The 20,417-nt window shown below is 41.5% G+C and overlaps 1 protein-coding gene across 6 annotated transcripts in view; it reads right to left on the bottom strand.

Moving 5' to 3' along the window:
- dock10 (dedicator of cytokinesis 10) overlaps positions 1-20,417 on the bottom strand; it is a 47,751-nt gene that overhangs the window by 13,509 nt on the left and 13,825 nt on the right. For 2 of the 6 annotated variants that reach the window (XM_028420658.1, XM_028420663.1), the window contains exons 1-28: positions 19,637-20,059; positions 13,837-13,956; positions 11,926-12,015; positions 10,984-11,066; positions 9,209-9,281; positions 8,784-8,930; positions 8,432-8,566; positions 7,621-7,807; positions 6,611-6,696; positions 5,978-6,061; positions 5,742-5,900; positions 5,366-5,614; positions 5,160-5,282; positions 4,737-4,819; positions 4,512-4,634; positions 4,338-4,417; positions 4,071-4,258; positions 3,919-3,984; positions 3,724-3,816; positions 3,518-3,641; positions 3,307-3,428; positions 3,117-3,200; positions 2,034-2,126; positions 1,786-1,904; positions 1,522-1,591; positions 382-495; positions 228-299; positions 3-149 (exon numbers count right to left, since the gene is read on the bottom strand). In XM_028420658.1, the coding sequence (XP_028276459.1) occupies positions 3-149; positions 228-299; positions 382-495; positions 1,522-1,591; positions 1,786-1,904; positions 2,034-2,126; positions 3,117-3,200; positions 3,307-3,428; positions 3,518-3,641; positions 3,724-3,816; positions 3,919-3,984; positions 4,071-4,258; positions 4,338-4,417; positions 4,512-4,634; positions 4,737-4,819; positions 5,160-5,282; positions 5,366-5,614; positions 5,742-5,900; positions 5,978-6,061; positions 6,611-6,696; positions 7,621-7,807; positions 8,432-8,566; positions 8,784-8,930; positions 9,209-9,281; positions 10,984-11,066; positions 11,926-12,015; positions 13,837-13,956; positions 19,637-19,795 (3,273 nt within the window). In that variant the 5' untranslated portion in view covers positions 19,796-20,059. Of the gene's footprint in view, positions 1-2; positions 150-227; positions 300-381; positions 496-1,521; positions 1,592-1,785; positions 1,905-2,033; positions 2,127-3,116; positions 3,201-3,306; positions 3,429-3,517; positions 3,642-3,723; positions 3,817-3,918; positions 3,985-4,070; positions 4,259-4,337; positions 4,418-4,511; positions 4,635-4,736; positions 4,820-5,159; positions 5,283-5,365; positions 5,615-5,741; positions 5,901-5,977; positions 6,062-6,610; positions 6,697-7,620; positions 7,808-8,431; positions 8,567-8,783; positions 8,931-9,208; positions 9,282-10,983; positions 11,067-11,925; positions 12,016-13,836; positions 13,957-15,559; positions 15,766-19,636; positions 20,065-20,417 lie in introns of those variants that run through there. The other 4 variants (XM_028420664.1, XM_028420659.1, XM_028420662.1 and 1 more) reach the window with 4 other exon arrangements.

The following is a 20,417-nucleotide window of genomic DNA, read 5'->3' as shown; positions in this document are numbered from 1 at the left end:
ACCTTGACAAAAGCTGCCACGGCTAAGTTGGCACTGCGACTTTCTTCTGCCAGTTCTTTGTTCTTCCAGAAGATGTGCTCAGAGACAGTCTCCACCAGCGCCTCCACACGGCTCAGGTAGGATGAAGGGAAACGTTGAGGCCTTGGTAGCTGCAGGAACACAAAGTCAGTGCAATGCAGCATGACTCAGAAGAAGAACAGAGAACAGCAGTGAGGATGACAACTTACCTTCACTTTGTCAGAGTCAGCCAAATGCTGGGCCATGGACTTGACAATAAGCTCAAAGAAGAACCAGCAGAACTGAAAGCAGGACACATCATACATTAAAAACCCACCCGTCTTCAATCAATAAAAAATGAAGGGTTTGATGTGGGCAACAAACCTTCAGTACATTCTTCACTGCTGCCTGCTCATTGCTCTTCAGGTCAAAAGTCATCCCCTTTGCCAGCTCTTCATGAACTGTCCTGAAGCCATGGGCCTCTGACTTGAATACATACTACGCACAGACAAAAGGAAAGTCAGACTTTTTTTTTTTAATCATATTTTTACCTGAAATTTTATTTTTTCATTTTAAATTTTTGGCATTTTCTGACTGACTGGAAAGAAACAGGGCTGAAGCGAGGAGATATACATTGTAAATAAGGGACTCAGTGCATCAAACTTGAAGTAAAGTCACAGTAAAAAAAAATATATGTATTTTTTACAGTTCAATAAACACAACATTTGTTTTTAATGTTGAGTAAACCATTAAGCTGATATTACTGAATTCGAGTCAGTAAATGGCAGACTGATGAGTAATGATCTAATTGTTTTAATCTGTCAAATTTTAGTAGCTAATCATTGTATTTATTTATTGTTTCTCTACATACTGTAGTGAACAAACATTTGTAAAGAGTGATTCACAATAACTGCCTGCTCCACTCCTCAGGCACATGAATACACACACACTCAGCAGTTTAAATTGGCCACTACTTGTACTGAACATCATGCCAATCTGTTACCATGGTAACCCTGGTTCCATTAGCTCTGCTGGTCCTCTCCTTTTACCTCCCACCATTCCTCTCTGCCTCTGCCTCCTTCAAACTCGGCAGTTTTCCTTTGCTGCGGCCAACATGAAACAGGTCTTGTGGTTTCTCTCCTGCTCTCTTCTCTAATTCTCTGATTTTTTCCACCCCTAAACAAACATGCCTTGTGTTTCTGATTGAGCAAGCTGAATGTCCTAGTTTGCCTCCTACTCAATCACCCTTTCTTCTTCTTTCCCTCTTACTGTGTGTGTTTGCACAGTGTTCTGGGCACGTGGCCCTCACCACACTCCTGCTGGCACAAACACACACAGATATACACACACAAACACATAAAGCTTCTTTTTTTCTCTACAAATTAAATTTCTAGCAGAGGGATTCTGCTCTGTCTTTGTAGAAAACAACAGCTTTGAAAATATGATCTTCCCAAGTACACACACACACACAGAACAAACACAACACATTCCATGGGTCAGTGCACACTCCACTTTCTATTATACCTTAATATAGGAGTGTAGGTAGTGATCCAGGTTTTCTTCATGGCACTTTGCAACAATATGGACCAGCACTCTGCAGGCATGGGACAGTCATATTAAATAATGACCTTATTAGCTGCTTGTCATTAGCTGGAAGAACCTTTTCTTTGAATGAGTCTGAAATGCAATGCAATTTCCCCATTGTGGGACTAATAAAGGTTTCTTAATCCTTCTTAATCTTATTGTCAACACACATGTGCTGAGGAACCTCGTAGTACCACAGCTTACCTGGTGGTGGCAGTAGTGACCTCATCATTGTCATTCTGTGTCAGAACCTTGAACAGCTGGTTGAAGAGCACTGGCAGAAATCGGACAATTACTGGGATTCTCTCCATGCTAAGGAGACCCTGAAAATGGGTGGAGGAGAAAGAGGAGGAGGAGGAGGAGGAGGAAAAATTGTAGATATATATAATAAATAACATTAAAAAGACTCTGACATCAGTCACAATCAGTGAGATTCGCAGAGATTGTCTGACCTTCAGGCAGTTGAGGAAGTTGGAGGTAGGAGGCTGAGAGAGGTCCAGCTCTCTCTTCTGGCACTGCTGGAAGAATCTGTTCAGGTGGGGGTCCTGGCAGAGAGAGAACATTTTCTTAAAATCAACAGCTGCCATATTACTTAGTGGAGTCACTTCGTGTTTAATAGATAGTTAATGCTGAAATGTGAACTGTAATACTTCATAAATATGTTTTATCTCAAATACCTGAAATTGAATTTACAGCTTCAAAAACAAGACAGAATATGCTTAGGCCACATTTTTAGACAGATGACTGGATTATTGAGGCATTTATGCACTGTTTATATTCTTCACCACACCAGAGTCTGCAAAGGTGAGCTGTGGTAACATGACCTTTTTAATCAAGTAGAACTACAATCAAAACAGAAAAAACAGACATAACTATCCATAGAAAGTTTTTCCTTATATTTTTAAACATTTATTCGTGTTTAATACATTTACCTATGTGATCAATCCACAATTACATTTAATATCCACCAATTTTCTCTGTTGTATGACTATGGCATTTAACATGTATCTACAAATACCTTCATATTTGTGTTTACATTGTGATTTGCTGTGTTGCCAGTGAAACTGACACTTCAAGATGTTGCCATGCAAATCTCCAAACAACCTCTAATAATCTGAAACAACCCATTTCCTTCTTTCATGTGTCACTCTACATAGGAAAAAATTACCACAATATCCACTGATGCTGATTGTGCATGTTAGGCTCTCATTGCAATGGTTGCACACACACACAATGTAATTTGTTTAGGAACATCTCTAATGGTCATTTAACATCGATTTTACTGTTCAACACTAAAATTCTGCAGCAGAAAGCTGAGATGGGACAACAGAGAAAATGAAAATGGGCGGTAAGTGTTCCTTTGAGGAAAAGACCTTTACTGGGAATGTTATTATAATAATGTAGGTGCAGTAGGTACATGACGGCCATCAGCGCATTCATTTCCATCATGATTTCTATTGTTTAGGCGGGGCTATAAGCTATCCCAGCATTCACAGCTGTGACAGCCCATCAAAGAAGCCAAATCATGGTCTTACCTGAGTATATACTGTGGAGACGACATTGGTGGATACTTTGAAGATGGCTTTGCCTCCATCAACCCATTTCACATCAGCTCCATTCTGCAAAAACATTCAGCACTTATTAGTATAAACACCCAATTAATTTAATAAACTACTGTATTATTGATATATTTTGAGGACTTTGCACCCTGTTCCCCACTCTCACCTTGGTGTTGCTGGCTTCCTTTATGGCCAGGTATCCAGGCGGCAAGTTACATGAAACGGGGATGTTAAATTCCTGAGAAGACACACGGCCTTCTTTGAGAAGAGGCAGCCAAGAGTACCCCACTGAAAAATAAAAAAGAATACTGAATGGTGTAAAAGTCCAATCACAGTCACACATTGTAAAGCTATCTGAAGCTCTCCCAGTGCCTCACCTGGGGTCTCGAGGGCTTCTTTCCTCTTTGAATTTGTCTTGGCATTGATGTCACAGGTGACGTGGTAAAAGGAGAAGAGAAGGTGATGTTTTTCATGGAGCTGGGTTGGAAGCTCAATCTTCACCTGGGGACACAAAGGCAATTTGATGAGCTGTAGGAAAAATGCTGCAATTTGGAGAACTATAAAATATTCTGACAGTCCTCACCTCATCATAGAAGTCTGGGTTCTGAGAGTGATGTAGGACGGTAGAACAGGCTGCTGTGGTGAAGACAGGTCCTCCTGGTTTGCCATAGATGCACTACAAAACAAACAAACAGTCTTCTGTAATATAGTGCGATTTATTGGAAAACTAATAAACCCCATAAATGTCTTATCAGAATGTTTTTGGATAACGTTCTACCTTCAACGGTTTGGCAACTTCTTCATCAGAGCTTCGGAACTCCACGTAGACTGCAAGGTTACGAGCCTGTGAACAAGAGCAGCATTTTGATCTCGATGTCAGCAAATGTATTAGAAAATCTTTTAAAAGACACTAAGGCTCAAGTGGCATACCTTGGCAAAGCTCTTCTGACTGTCGTACTTGAGATGTTTTGGGTAGACGTAGATGTGGTTTCTGTACACGCGGTGCGGCTGCGTGAACTTGGTTGTGTCCTGGACAAACTCCTCCACTTCCACTGTAGGCTGGTGCTTGCTCAGGTCTTCAAAGGGCTTCACTTGTACATAGGAGGATGTCACACAGTCTTAAATGAGAGAGTTACAGAGTTAAAGACGGGACTAGACACTTGTTCAGAAGATGTCCTAGCTGAAGAGTAAACATACTAGGATGCTCCATTGGAACATAGTCCATCGCGATGTCCAGTGTCCCAGGAATAGTTTGCAGTTTGCTGGTCTTCTCAGCTCTGCAAAGACAAGTTAGAAAAAAGAATGCGCACCTTCTCCTGGAGAAGTGTGTATGTGACCTACTTTTCTGGTAAAGCCTGAAGGCTATCTTACCTCCTGTACTCAGACACCAGCTTAATCAGGTCGTCTGTGGAAATCTTGTTGCTCTCTTGTTTGAAAAGCGGTGAGAAACGAGACTCTCTGTCCAGCCCACCCTGGTTGTCCTTAAAAACAGGCCTAAAATAAAAAAAGACACAATAGCAGGAACAGTACATGAACTAATAAATATGGATTAAGTTTATCTTACAAGGATTCAAATCTTAACAAAAAGGCACTGACCTCACAGACCAGGCAAACGGCATACGGTATTTTCCCAGTTTACTGCAAAACTGTTTGTTGGATTTTAAAATCTTCTGAACAGTCTGAAACAACCAGAGAAAGGCGGAGAGATGTTAACAAGAAGCAGCAGCCAGCAGGAAAAGCCGGGAAATGTCCGGGATAGGAAATAACCTTCCTAACTATCTGAGCTGACTGGCAGTCAGTGATGAAGATAAACTCGCCCCTTACAGGAAATCCATTTTGGAAATGTCTAAACTGTTTAACTACATTAGGCTATTGTCCTCACAAAAATGGCTTATCATCACAGACCACTTTTCTTAGCTAGCTTTAAGAGATAAGACACTGTAAAAGGTTTAGCTCTGTTACTGGTCATCATATAAGGCAGTATAAAAAGCTACATGATAAAAAGACACATCTTCTGACCTTGCTGGAGTCTGTATTCTTGATATAAGGTTCAGTGCCACAAGCAATATTTCCCATCAGCACCTTCTCCACCCTGGCCACCATCACTATGTCTGTATGGGGGTTGGTCACTGAGAAAATTGCCTGTGTGGACACCATCAGAATGTTAAGTAAGAGATAGAATGTAAGCACCTATAAAACACCCTGTAGGAGAAACATCCTTGTACCTGTTTGGGAAAGCAAAGCCAGTGTTCCAGGTCCATGCTGAGGTAACAGTCGCCTGGCTTCCTCTCAGCAGGAGAGCACAGGCCGTTCTCCTGTGCTCCAACCCCAGTACCCGGACCCCCTGTCCCATTGCCGCAGCCTCCGATCATCTGACACACCAACTCGTGGTTTAGGTCGACGTGGAAGTCTGCAGACACCTTTCTCCCCTCTCGTACATCCAGCAGAGACAGCGACACGAAGAACGGCTCAATCTGAAGGAGCAGAATTAACACAATAGCCTCACTTCACAAATTGGCAAAAAGATTTTGGGTTATTTTTCCATATTCTTATAGTAATCATACTCTGGATTAGCAGTTAAGTGTAAGTGTCCCTCCTTACATTAGTAACTGGTCCAGTTTCAGTCTCATTGATGCAGCCCTGCAGCATGAGATTGAGGGATCGACATGTTACCATGAACCTCCTGCCTAGCTTCTCCTCAAACGGTCGCACCGATGAGCTTTCAGTTGATGAATGCTCAGTCCGTGGGCTCCTCAGAACCTGTGGGTTGGGAAACACATTTGATTTAGAAGGAATAGCTATCAATCTAGGATGTGTAGCCAACTCTTCATACTTACAGGAGTGTCAGGATCGAGAGAGAACAGATTCAAGCGCTCTTCTCTCCTGGCAGAGCGAATTCCCTCATCTGTTTCAGAGATGTACTGTGGAGGCAAGAAAACAGAATTAGAGCAATGACAGACAACAGTAGAAATAATAATCAGCCTACAGATACACTGAGAAGGACTAAACTGTACAATGACACAGTGTGATAAAGAGTCACCATGTAGAAGGAAACCTAGAGGAGAGGCTGTTTTTTTGTTCCAGCTGTGGCACATCTGTCCTTAAAGGTTGTAACACACTGCAGCAGCTGCATACTTTTAAGAATGAATTTATTAAAATCTAAAATGATCCACAGCATTATAAAGACAACTGTATAAAACTAGAGCTTCTTAGGTCACTGCAGGTGTACTCACAACCAGCAGCTGAGAGAACATTTTGAGAAGCAATGCTAAAGAAAAAGTTCCCAAGCAAGGTTTCCTTCCTCAGAAATTATCTCTAAATATATATATATATATAAACATGGCTGCAAGCTCAAAAGCTCAAAAAGCTTAAGAACACTTTAAAATATATCAACACTTACACTATCCATGCAGAAGCATCTACGTAAATAGGATGCTGGAAATTTCGTTTAAAAAACCAATGTAGCCAACCTTTGCTAGCTCTGGATTGATGCTGTTCTCTGTAGTTTCCTCATTTTCCTGCAAACAGCAGTCGCTCAACGACAGGTCGAACACATCTGAATGGAGAGAGAACAAAGATCATCACGACTCCCACACTCAGCATGAGTGATGGCTGCCATCACAGACTGGATGGGAAAGTTTATCTAAGCAGTCCATTTCACGTTAGAAGACATATAACATTTTCTAAAAATGGTTCAGCAGAGCACTAAATACACACTCACCACAGTGAGCAGACATATATCCATCTCAGAATAAAATATGACTCCATTTGTGGTATTCATGGATAATAACGCAGGCAGGCCTCTGTAGAAATAAACCCATCATGCTGCCGGGTGCAATTCTTCCAAAAGGCCACACTGAACAAAATGGCTCATTAATGGTAGGTCACCACACACCCGCAGCCTGATTTAGAGGCATGCTAACAGACCGCAGAGTCATGATGGCTAAGGATATTACATCATTCCGTCACTCTTCAACAAGCCCATGTTAGATGCTCTATCACAGTGTTACATTACAGACTGTGGATTCACGCCCAGCCTCTCTCACAGCTGGCACACATGGCTTTGGTAATGATGATAACAGTTGTACTAAACTAAGGTGGAGTAACTGTTGTTGTCAGGTCTCATTTCCTGATTATGATGTAATGGATGGAGTCCCAACCCAGCAGAAATCCCCCCCATTAATGTCATGGCAGGATGACAGATATTATGTAGAAAGAGCAAGTCAGGCAGAGAGGAAAAGGTTAAATTTCTGCTGACACAAAGCATAAAATCCTTCCCCTCTTAAGAGCGCCATGATTTATCCATATGTTGGAATTATGCAAAAATTTCCTCCTGGTCTCTTTTTAAATACCCCTTTCTACTCTAAATTACAACTTGTGCTTCCATCCACTGTTTGCTCGCCAACCATTTTTCAGCTCCTTCCATCTGCATCCCATTGTAGGTGTGTATTACTAAAGACAAAAACAGAAGTGATCTAACCCTGCCGATGCTCTGTGAGGTCCAGGCTCTTGCGGTCTGGAGCGGGCCCGTCGTGGGGACTGATCTGCAAGATGCGGGTCAACGTGCTAATCCACTCCTCCATGTCCTGCTCGCTCTCCGCGGCCAGCACGAAGTATGTGACCTCGTTCATCTTGAGCTCAAAGGCATGTTTCCTCAGGCGGTTATTCTTTAGGGGATGAACGGAAGGGGAAGATGATAAAACAGCCAGAGTGCGGTTCAACTCTAGGAAATTGTTACAGTGCATGCATAAATATATAATGTTTTGCCCTTGCCATGTTATAAGCCACATTTTCCAGTAATGTAACCATGTCTCTTTATGAATAATAGTACTTGCTTCCTTTCCCGCTACTGAGTTGCCTATTGTTTATATAGGTAAGTATGCAGATTCATATGGGCTTTGTCATTGGGTTTATCCTTACATTTATAGCTCATATTCAACATACGTTATGAGATGAAGGGACATTTATAGGTTCATTGCAGAAGCACATTTTCTCTATATATACACAGCAATGGGATGTATGTGGGCCAAGCCTTAGACCTGCAGAAAATGGTCAGAGCAGGTGTTGGATCAGATCAAATGTACATTTCTGGATGACTGCATTTTTTTTTCTCACAGCACCGATGTTCAATATGAAATTGCGCAAAACAGAAATAACTTATCAGCATCAAACATTTTGCATGGATACTCAAACAGGGGAACTACATGTTCATGTAACCACAGCTGTGTGACGCTACTTCGTACCACAAGCCACACACTTATCTGCCAGCTGAACATTTAAGAAACACACACCTGTACTACTCCTGTACATGAGTCAAGGAAGATGCATCCTTTTGGTTCCTTGGAAATCTTTTCATCTTTGTAGAAGTTCATGATGTAGGAGTTATCTGTGAGCTGAGTGAGCTGGAAATACCTTCGCTTGAATGACTGCAAGATATCACTCAGTCACATGTCTATACATTTACAACAAGAAAACAACTCTACAAAAATGATTTGCTGTGACCTAATCTACTCCAAATGTGAATGTGGTTTACTAATAACTTGGATGTTGTCACAATCCAATTCAAAAAATATTTTAACACGTCAAAGAGAAGCATAAAACATTTGAGGGCATAAAGTGGGAGAGTTTGAGACACTTCCTCACCCGCACAGTGATGCTATTGTTGACGGTGCTGTTAAAGTTTCCTTTGTACAGCCAGCCTGACCGAAACACACCAATACCTCCCCCGCCTCCTCCACCACCCCCACCTCCACCCCCTCCTCCCTTGGATGAGGACAGAGAGGTGGTATCCTGCAAAACAAAAATGTGATCACTTATGGATGCATTAGCTTTCTCTGGCACACAAGCAGCTAATCAATACAGAAAAGGAGACTTTCAACGTTCACTCTGTATTAGTGGGGCCATTTATCAATGGAATTACATTCATAAACAATGTCCCATTGACCTGTAATGAACCAATGCATGTTGCAAAGTATTTTTTAACAGCTTTAAACTCATTTAAACACGAGGCCCAGGATGTATTCAGTATAAAATGCATTCACTCTAGACAGAAGATGGTCATTACTGACCTCATCTTTGTCTATATCTTCATGGTCAATCTCAAAGGAATGGGATGGCAGCTTCTCTGCTTTGTAAAGCTTCCTATAAAGGAAAGAGAAAAGAAGGATGTTGAGAAAATGTGGATCTTTAATACAATACAGAAATTGATTCCTGCAATCCAGTTAATGCACTCCATCTGAGTAGTGCAAAGCGACTGTGGGTGGCTGACTCTGCTCCATCGTTCTCTGTCAGGAGTCGACAATAGGTAGTTCTTGCTCCAACGCTGCTCCACTGATTTCACAGGCTGACACGTCTTTGTGTGTGAGCCACGGGATAAAACGCCTTTGTGTGTGTGCTGCGAGCTGCAGACAGCGAGGCTGCAGTCTGTAGAGGACAACACTGGAAACACCCTCTGCTAAAAGTCGCAGTCATAAAAGCTGTCTGACTAAATCCCCAATTGGACTGTGTTTAGAAAAATTCTGGTGATTGTGGGCTGGCCGCTGACACAGGAATGCTAATACTGGCCTGCACAAATGAAGACAGCTCCACTCAAATCACAGCGGAGACAAGCACACATGCTATACAGGAGCTGTAGATTCCCATTGTGGGGTTTCCAAAAATGTCTTTCACTTTGACTTATAGTATTAATCTGTGAGCACACACATAATGTTTGATTAGCTTGGTAGCTAGCCATACAATAGCTGTTTCCCACATTTAAAGTAAGAGGGCAGCTGAACTTTATGAAATGATTATTTTAGCAGTAGTGCTCTAACTTGTGTTTTAACCACGTCTTATTTTATAGTTCATCCTGCATGTCATTTTAGAGGTCATGTGAACTGACGGAAAGAATATAGTGGCAACCCATGGGACAGAAGAGGGACATTCCTGTGGCTGAGAGCGGTAACTGCAGAGCTGCTCTGGGTCAGTCGCTCTGGGACTGACAAAACTCTAGTTGACTGACTGACAGTCTGATTTAAACAAATAAGGAACTGAATGAATAGATGTTTGACAGGATGACTGACATGCAAAAAGAGAAAAATGGGGGGGGGGGGGGGGGGGGTGTAAAGTTAACATTACTTAGGCAAGAAGTCGTTAACAAGAACAAGATGGTGGCCAGTGCTGAGTGAAAGAGCAGCCAAAGGGAGGACGTCACACCCTAAGTGTAATTAATTAGGGTTATTCCTGAGGTTAGCAAATACGTATGGGTGTGTGTGTTCATGAGAAAGATTTCAGCACATTATTACTCAAATCAGACAGTTAAACAAACCTAGTGCCAAAACCTGCACATTTTCTACAGGACATAATCATACAACCCAAACAATGCACAGAATAATCAAGCCATACATTAATAAAACACATCACATGGTAGTATAGGCATGCTTAACTATGGTCTGTGTTATAAATAGTTTTTTGCATCTAGGTGAGAATAGTGATATGGCACCTATTAAACTACTTACACCCAGGGCTGTAGAGCAGCCCCTCACCACCTGCCCCCTTTAACAATGTGTGTGAGCCATCGACAGTATACGACTATGGATAAAGCCTCCATTACATCAACCATTACTAAAAGGGAACTTATCAATAGAGATCAAAACGGTTTTTGTAACAGGTTGTAAACATGTTTACTTCTACTGTAAAGGCACGTTCATATGGAAGTGTATACAAACTCAGGTGCTTGTGTTTACCAGGCTATACCCCTAAGTGCACAGTTACATGTCTAATCCACCACATTCACATCCACTAACCCTGTATAACCCTATAGGAACTCAACATGCGAGTTCAGGTTCTGTCAAAAGTGTGTTACCTGGGCAGCAAGCGGTAGTCTCCAGCGTAGTCATCGTACTTAAACTGGACTACATTCAGGTCAGAGTTGTAATACTTGCAGGCCTGGAGGAAAGGATAAAGATTACCTTTAAATATTAACTTTGCAAAAATGATGGCGTCTTTGTGAAAAGTGTGGACCTCTTAAATATCTACAGACAATGAAGAAATCTACACTACAGTGAGAGGCCTTGATACTGAGGCTTTCATTATTAGATTATTTAAATTAAAATAGGAAATGAATTAAGACTCTGTCCCCAGGGGAAGCTGCAAATAAAGACATCTCAAGAGATGTCAGCTTGTCGGGTTGAAATATTACACTCTAGGCGTATGCAGTACAGGATAAGTCACACGGGGTGCAGGGTAGTTTCACATCCTGTCTGCTTGTGTAGAACACCATTCCCTGTACTTCATCTCTTTAGAGAGACCTTGAACTTTTTGTTAACAGTCCCACAAACAAAACATGTTATCAGGCACGATATCAACCTCTGAAAGGACACACATACACACAAAAGCAACCAGACACACATGCTAGTCTCCAGTGAGCTGTGACAGAAATGTCTAGGGAGTTCCTGTCTGCTCGGATATTGCTTCTCTGCTTAGCCCTAGAGATTGTGGCTGGGTGTACTGAAATAAGTCCTGATACACACACACACACACACACACATCTGGTTTATTTTAAGGGTATCCATGGTGAAACCTCTTCACTGTTATCAAGACGTACTATTATAAGAACTGGCTGCTCTAACCTTTCCCCTCCAAATCTCAGTGACTTTAGTTATGACCTGTACATGATAGGACAATACACTCATATATATATATATATATATATATATATATATATATATATATATATATATATATATATATATATATATATATACACACACACACACACACACACTCACTCACATAGTCACCTTACCTGTCTGACCAGCAGACATTCAGCCTGTAGTTCTGCTCCCTCAGGAACAGTTGACCTGAGAGTGCGTCTGTCCTGAGGCACTGTGGATACCTGGATGGATAAAGGGATAAAAAAACGTATATAAAGGAATCACTGTGTATTTAAAACACATCTTTATTTCACTTTTAATGACAACTGCTCACACACTTGGCAGGTTGTATTGCTGGTAAGTGCACTGAGTCTGAGTTATATTTAGTAGTGTTGTCATGGTATGAGAAGGTTTAGCATGTTTGGCAATAATGGTCATTGCAGGTGCATTCTGGTCTCACCACACTGCTTTGACTTGCCAATGTATCTATATTATTAAGCTGCAGGTAATCACAACATACATACATACCGGTACATTCATTGTTGTTTTGAACACATTAGGTTTAGCTTGAAGCATCACTGTGCCAAAGTGCATGCCTTTGGACTCTCAAATTCTACTGAGAGTCCATGCTTTCCTGCTTTCATATTAACACCTCACGAGCAATGATATAAGAGGATTATGCAAAAACCTCCAGTATATGAATGTAATTTCACTCATTCCCTCTTCTTGGATTTGTTTAAATCCAGCTTTATTGAAGTGAGTATGAATAATTCAGGTCAAATCCCTTAACACACAGCCTTAGCTTCACACAGCTGTAATTATAAAAAAAGTGTATTTTGTTGGTATTGTATATGAAGTAAAAAAAAAGACATTCATTCTTTTGGAATTTAAAAATCTCCTTCCATGTAAATGTGCAGGAAAGGAATGAATAAAATACATATTGTGATTTATATCTTGTCCAAACCTCTGACTGCCAGAGCACTGATTTATTAGCCAGCAGGCAAAGAAGCAGTTCAGTAAATACCTTTTGTGCACCAGTATTACTCTGTTCAGCCGCTTTAACTTACAAGTATAAATACTGACTGCAGGCTGCAGAGATAAAAAGAAAATCAGGAGAGATTGTTTTGTAGCCTGACAGAGCTGGGAACCAGCAGAGTCATGGATTAAAGCTGCGGCTCACAAACAAATGAATCTCTCTACCATAAGCAGCCAATTAGACCATTTTAATGTGCAGGGGATCTGTGATTGCAGCTACGCATTAGCACAGTAATGAAGGTACTAATGAACAAGGGAGCCAGAGAGAATAAATTATTGACCTTAATGAAAAGAAGCTCAATGCTCAACATGCACCATTAGTGTAAATAAATGTGAAAGTAAAAGGTGGCCAATATTGCATTTTAAACTCCTGTAGATCACTGACAAATTAACAGCTGACACTCTGGTGGCACAAACAAATAAAAGTCAAATGTCAGGGAGAGACATCAGTGATAAGTACATCTATTCTGAATTTTGGAATAAATGGATAAGGTGGGACTATTCCTGCTGTATAGGCCACCAGACCTGGTGAACTGCAAGGATGTTATTTAACTTAAAGGTAAACTTGAAGGTCATTTGTCAATAAAACAAATTGACATATGATCTGCCCTTTCTAGTCACCTTCTCACAGCCTGCTCTGTTGCACCTTTATTGCCCTTACATTGTACTGTGTAAAATGTACAGAGGTACAATGATACAGCATTGTTCTTATGCCTCTAAGGTGGCGGCGGATGTGCTAAAAGGGGCAAAACAACAAATGTGTGAAATGGTGAGCAGGGACGAGAATAGACGACGATGCAAAGGCACACCTCTAATGACAGGACACCCACTAAAAAGGTATGACAGTAACTTTGTGAAGGTGCACAGAAAGCATTAAAAAGGCACTATACCATCATGTCTGTGTGAAAAGAGATTCATTTTCTGTCATCTCTACAAATCCTTCAAAAAAATGGCTTAAAACTTCACAGACCTAGAGAACCAGGATGCAGATTTTAAACACACACACACACATACAGACTTGCACTTACCGAGAAATCATTGTCAGGAAACAGGAGCAGGTCTCGCAGAGGGTCTTCCTTCAACTCATCCCCCAGTTCGGAGATGACAGCCTCATAGTCAAGTGGATCAATCAGCTTCGGCTTCTCTTGCTGCAAATTAAAAAACATGTATTTGATCAGTATTCAATTGTAGCTGAATATCTTGTGTAAGTATGCAACACTGTCAACAATGTAATTCACACGTGTTAAGCCAAAATGTTTTTTATTTTAAATCTCTATAACAGGCAAAGGTGCAGTGTAGAGGCAGTGTAGTATTTATGAACGAGTCCTGTTTAACAAAGACAATGACAGAAAATAACAAACATGGGACTCATAGAATTAATTATTTGCACGAAATGTACAATGACCAACACACACTCTCACCGTTTGAAAAATTAAGAATAGCAATCATTTCCTGTGTTTTGACCATGACATCATTCGGATCTAAAAAAGCAGTAGAGGAAGTAGGTCTACAGCTGAAGTGAAGCTTTGACACACCCCGCTGAACAACACATGTCAGTCTATAAAGATATGAAAACTGTTTACCAGACCAGCTTTTATTTGTGAAAGTTGGTCTTCCCCATATACTGCACGGGCTACTCACATGCATAAAATATGAACCACCAACCCAGAACAACAAAGACAAACCGATCAATTACTTTCTCTATGACGGACTGAAGTACTATGAAGGATAATGTAGCTTGTCAGGGAGTCACAGGGGCGTTCAATATAGGACAACACTACTACTGTCATTCAGCAACAGACCAGCAAACGGCAGGAACACGAGAGCTGGAGCATGCAGTCTGTGGCCAGGAAGGCAGAGGAAGTAATGATCTCTGGTTTGGTTCACATGCACAGTGCAGACAAGGGGCTTTTAGCCACCACAGCTACCTTAAGAGTCAGAACAGGCCGCCTGGCTCACAACCAAAAGAGAGCACAGGGAGAAGAAAGCAGCAATGTAAAAGCTGATCCATGCCTTATGATAAATATCCACCCCAGACATGGTCTTACCAACCATACTGGACACTTACACTTTATTTGCACCAACCTAATGCCTGGAATAAACTGCAATCCCAACTATGATTACAAGTACTTATTACATTAAGTTAAGTTTATGTAATAAGGTGCTGCCCTCTTGGCCAGGTCTCCCTTGTACAAGAGATATTTGATCTCAATAGGACTAACCTGGTTAAATAAAGGCTAAATAAATAAATTAAGGTATTGATTACAGATCAAATTTATCATGTATCTGTTACTCAAATAAACATTATTATGCAAAACAACTTGCTGCTAGTTAATAACATATCAGTTTAGAGAGTGCGTCAACGTGCAGGCCGGTAGGTTTTGCGTACATTGTGACTACTCTGACCTATGTGACATCAGTTATTGTTTCAGGGGAACCTCTGGCTTTCCCCACATGAGATATGACATTTACCAGTTACTGTTATGTATAACATCTTAAGCTCTATGAGGTCTACAGCATTCATACATACATAATAAATAATTCTACTATATTGTCTTATATCTGGGCTCTTCCTGTCAGAGCCTGTCAACCACTGTGATAAATCTTCAAAACAAAGAGGAAATACAGCACACGGTTATCATCATAAACACTGTATAAACTGATGTTTGACTGATAGTTAATGTTATGTGATTATTAAATACTAAAAGAAAGTGAGGCATGAGTGTGACATACAAACATACAAATACATACAATGCTCAGCCGGCTGAAATCCGATCGCACTCGTTTGCTTTTTATTTTCTTCCTGAAGGTGATTTTGCTCCTGAAGCTCATTGCAAGCAGAATGAAGTGGATGAATTACACAATTACACCCAAAAAAAAACACTGAAATTAAAAGCCAAACTAAATTTCAAAACTGAACTATACTGAACGCACTCTGCGGGCATGTGCTCTTTCAGAAGCAGAACTAACACTAAGTCGGTTTGTGTCTGAACACGTGGATGTAGAGGAAGTTGATGTTTGATGTTCTACACACACACAAACACACAGTCAGAAAATCCCCAGCAAATGAGAAATTCACCGACCAAGTCTTAACTTTCTAGACGTCATACATTCAAACTACTAATAATGGTTAAGGAATCTCCGCAAGACAATGTAACCTTAATACAACACCATACATACCTTAATATAACTGTACACAAAGGTACAAATATGAAAACCTTTTACAGTAAAAGGCTGTTATGCAATCATAATGTAAAGTCAAACTTTCAGAATATTCTATTCTTTTGCATCTTATGTATTACCTTACAATACCAACACATATGCAAACCATCCATTTCCTGTTCTAGTGCTTTGTTCTTATATGACACTGTACATTTATATTTGTACACACACACACACACACACACACACTACACCTACTTCCCCAGACTAGGCCTCACAGCAGAACAGAGACCTGCAGGAGGAAACAACTTTTGAGACAAATCTTTTTAACCTGGCTCACTCATTAGATACAGTTCACACATGAACACTTTGTAGCTGGGTTTGACATATCAGTCCAGGATGTGCAGTTTGTCACGCCATGTGGAACTATGTTTACATTCATGACACCTTTATTTTTAGAGCTAATCATCTGACACAAGAGTATCATAGGTATATTGGTGTGGCATGGGTGCATATGTGTGGATATGCAGACACTCGCCAAGTGGCCATTCAAGAAACTTCCTTTGTGTAGTCTCCATGTTTCATTTCATGGCAACAGAGAGCAGCAATTATTATAAGCAAGTGAAAATCCACTCCATAATACTGGCAGAAGTTTTCATGTATGAAAGCTTCTGGAAAGAAACACAAACTTTTTTGTAAACAGAAATTTTCAATGCTGTCAGCATCACAAAGTGTTGAAGGGAGGGAGAAATTTTTTTTTGAAAGCTTGGGCACACTCAACCTCAGCCGCCTGCATGCAGAGATACCATTCATAAAATATGACATTTTATATAAACATGGTAATGTAGAATTGGACAAAAGCAATGGTCCACTTTTAAACATATGGCTGTAATTTATGCAAACCCAAACCAATGGCAGTGGCTTTTGGTCAGGCCATGTGATGTATTGTGCAACATGTAATGGAAATGATGTGCCAGATGCAAACACGTGGAAAGCAAAGGTCTCAGGTCTAAAAGGTTTTTCTGTTTCACTATCTGCTGCAGAGCTGTAATGCAATCTAAGAAAGGACAACATGGCCCCTGTGTACACCAGGACAGGACACTTCTGAGTGAAGCATGAGTCTACTGTGTTTTCCTAATTTAATAAGTCTTTGATGTTTTGTATGTGTGCATCATAATGACGCTCTCTGCAGCACACTCCTTCAAGTCCATTTAACGTCTGCAGCACCAATCGAACCCGCCCTCCTCTCTCTCTCCATCCTTCCTCTGTTCTACACCAGCCAGCTGCCTCAGCTGGCTCCATCCCTCCCTCTCTTCCCCTCCTCTTCTCATCAAACATCCTCAGCACCGTACTCCTTTATTTCTTTCTCCTTTGATTCTCTCACAGTCTCTTCCCCCGCTTCCCTTGTTCTCACCCTATTAAACATCCCTTTTAACACGCTGCTCCCTCTGCTCTCTCTCTCTCTCTCTCTCTTAGCAGGGATGATGTAGAGTGGGTGTTGATGTTGGTAAACTACAATTGTATGGCACAGACAGAGGTAGTTCACAGTGTGGATTTCCTGTATAGAAGGGAGGATGAGCTCTTCAGAAGGAGAAAGACAAAAATTAAGACAAAAAGCAAAAGAGATATTGTACGTCCCAACACTTGGCACACTGCGTGTACACAGGCTGGACGTTAAGGGCATTTATTAGGGAAAGATGTGAAGAAGTGTGTCAAAAAAAACAGAAAGAAGATGGAGTGTGGAGAAAGAGAGATTGATAGGGAGTAAGAGAGGGACAGAGACAGCTGCTGAGACAGCAGAGAAGAGCAGAATCCAGACAGAAGCCATCTGCTTTACATCATTAACTGATCTGGTATAAGAGAGACACACTGGAATTAATGGGGACTTCTAAGAGAAGTCCCTCCTCCGATGAATAACTACATTCACTTTTTGTTTAGGGGCAATCCGAGGTGCTGAGTTAGTGGCGGTAATAACATTTTTCTAACTGTATTCTAAAACACACAGTACGCCTGTCTATTCAGCTGTGTGAAGACCAAGCTGCAGGTTTCACAGTGAATTAGAAATATTTCTCAAATTCACACATCTTGTCAATGAGCCACTCAACAAGTTCAATATCAAAAGCAGAAGCCATGGAGAGACGGGAGGATTTCCAGCCACAGTATGAGTGACCAGTGTGGAGGAAGTGCACCTTCATACAGGGGAGCAAGGAACAATTTTGACAGTCAGTAGAACAATAGGATGCCATATTATCTCTTCCCTACACTGCTGGAAGGCCATCTTAAGATGACACACCACCACCATGTAGTCCAGTGAATAGGGACACTTATAGTCACCCAGAGATGGTACGATTTGTCACAATCGTAGCATAAGGGACCTTTGCATTGAGATGTGTGAATTTCTGTTTAACCCAAACCACAAACTTTTCCATGACTTAAAACAGAAAGTGAAAGACACAGCCCCCAGCTTCTTGACTATAAGTGTGGATATCCATCACCATATCTATCCAGCCCCCTACTCTTTTCTCATGCATTTTTTGATCACACCCATCATCAATAACAAAAGCCGCTGCTTATATGTAAAGATGTTTGCAAATGTGCCCTGGTAATATTTGTGAATCAGACATTGAATCTTCAAGAGCTGCAGAAACCTATAATGCCTTTTTATAAGGTGACTGACTTCTTGAGAAACTAAACCTTCTCCTAACATGGCTGCTTTTATTGTCTTTCAGCTGAAACGGTTTAACTGAGATTAAAGCTTTGGCAAAGTTATACACCATGAATAATCTCTGCAGAATATTTTTGACTTTGTGCACTAGTTTCAAGCACTACCTGGCCTGAAAAGACCTGCTGATGCTTTTGTGCTTACAGTACAAGAATCTGCAAGCTAACCTGTGCAGCATCAAGACTCTTGTTTATTATGGAGACCAGAAAACGGGCACCAGAGGAGACAGGCTTTATGGGGGGAAAGAAAGAAAGGGGCGACTGTAAAGATCCCCTCATTGCCAAAAGTCTAACATTTTTTCCACTGGGCTTACAGAAACCAGGATAAAAAAAAAACCTGGCTGAGGCCATAGCTGATTCAGATACCAAACAGATGGCTGACGTGCAGTATTGTACCGAAAAGCAACATCGGTAAGCAGAAACACACATGTACTTTGATATAATTCATTCATCTGCTTCCATATACTCATTCATTGATTGATTCATTAAAATGGATTTCGCTGTCTTAATAATGGTTCTGTTTAAATATCTATTTTTATCGTCTTCTGTGTAGGCCATATGCAGAGAAAGCTGAATTTTTCCCACAGAAACTAGATTCCTCATGTCTGACCCCACCATCCCCCTCTATTCTCCTCCTTCCATTTCCGTCTTCCTGCCTCTCAGCTGTGAGGGGGGAACAACCAGGCCCTGATCACTGATCATACATCAACCTTAGCAGCAAGGAGACAGAGCAGAGAGAGAGAGAGAGAGGGGAGGGTTACACAAGTAAGGTCAAAAACATAGGAAAGGATAAGGGCTCAAACTAGCAAAATGAACCTTTTACATGCCTCTTTCATTACAATTATAATCAAAACCTGATGCCTCTGAGAACACAGCAACATCCTGCAGTCCCCACAACTTGCTCACACATGCATTTGACAGTTATAGGGGAGTCCAGCTGGTTACCATTACAATGATGGTCAGAGGTGAGGTGGTAGTGGTGTAACCCTCTAGGGTGGGCGTGGCAGCATCCAGTGACATCTGGTCCTGTCGTGAACACATGTGACCGCAGTCGGCCCCGCCCACTGAGCGCAGGAGCAGGACCACACTGGCCGAACAACCCATAATCCACTGCTGCAGACACCCAGTCCAGCCTGATTCTAGTCCAGCAGTATAGGCTTTACCTGACCTGAAGTTCCTTGTTTGTCAGAGCTCAGCGGTTCAGTCGAGTCCAGCCCCTGGTCCAGCCAGGGGTGCTGTGTTATGCTCAAGCCCAATCCCAACGCAGTAACTACCACTCCATCCTACCCTCTTTGTCCTGCCATGACTTCCCCTCCAGCTACACTTTATTCTGCCTTAACTGACCTGCTCTGCTCGAGTCTCCAACTCCTAATGTTGCTGTTGCTGAGCATACACACTGGCAGCCTTGCATGTCTCTCTCTCTCTCTCTCTCTCTCTCTCTCTTCCTGCACAGGCTGACTGCAGCTGTACATGGTTCAGCCCAGCCCAGCACATCCAACAAATCACAGTCTGCATTAACTGTCAGCTGACCAGAACCAGCTGCTAGACTCACGCGCACACACACAAACCTACATAATTTTTCTGAATTTCATTCTGCTGCTCTTCCCCTCTCCATTTGTCTTCCCATTACACCAGTCCTTTCAAGTCAGAGCTCTGCTGGCTCTGTTTGTGCTATTGCGGTTCATGCAGGGCAGAGAGGACCTACAATGCAGACATGCTGTCCCAC

This window comes from Parambassis ranga, chromosome 13, assembly GCF_900634625.1.
Source record: "Parambassis ranga chromosome 13, fParRan2.1, whole genome shotgun sequence".
Lineage (NCBI taxonomy): Eukaryota > Metazoa > Chordata > Actinopteri > Ambassidae > Parambassis > Parambassis ranga.
Note: the sequence above shows the minus strand (reverse complement) of the source record. Positions and strands in the feature narration are given on the sequence as shown.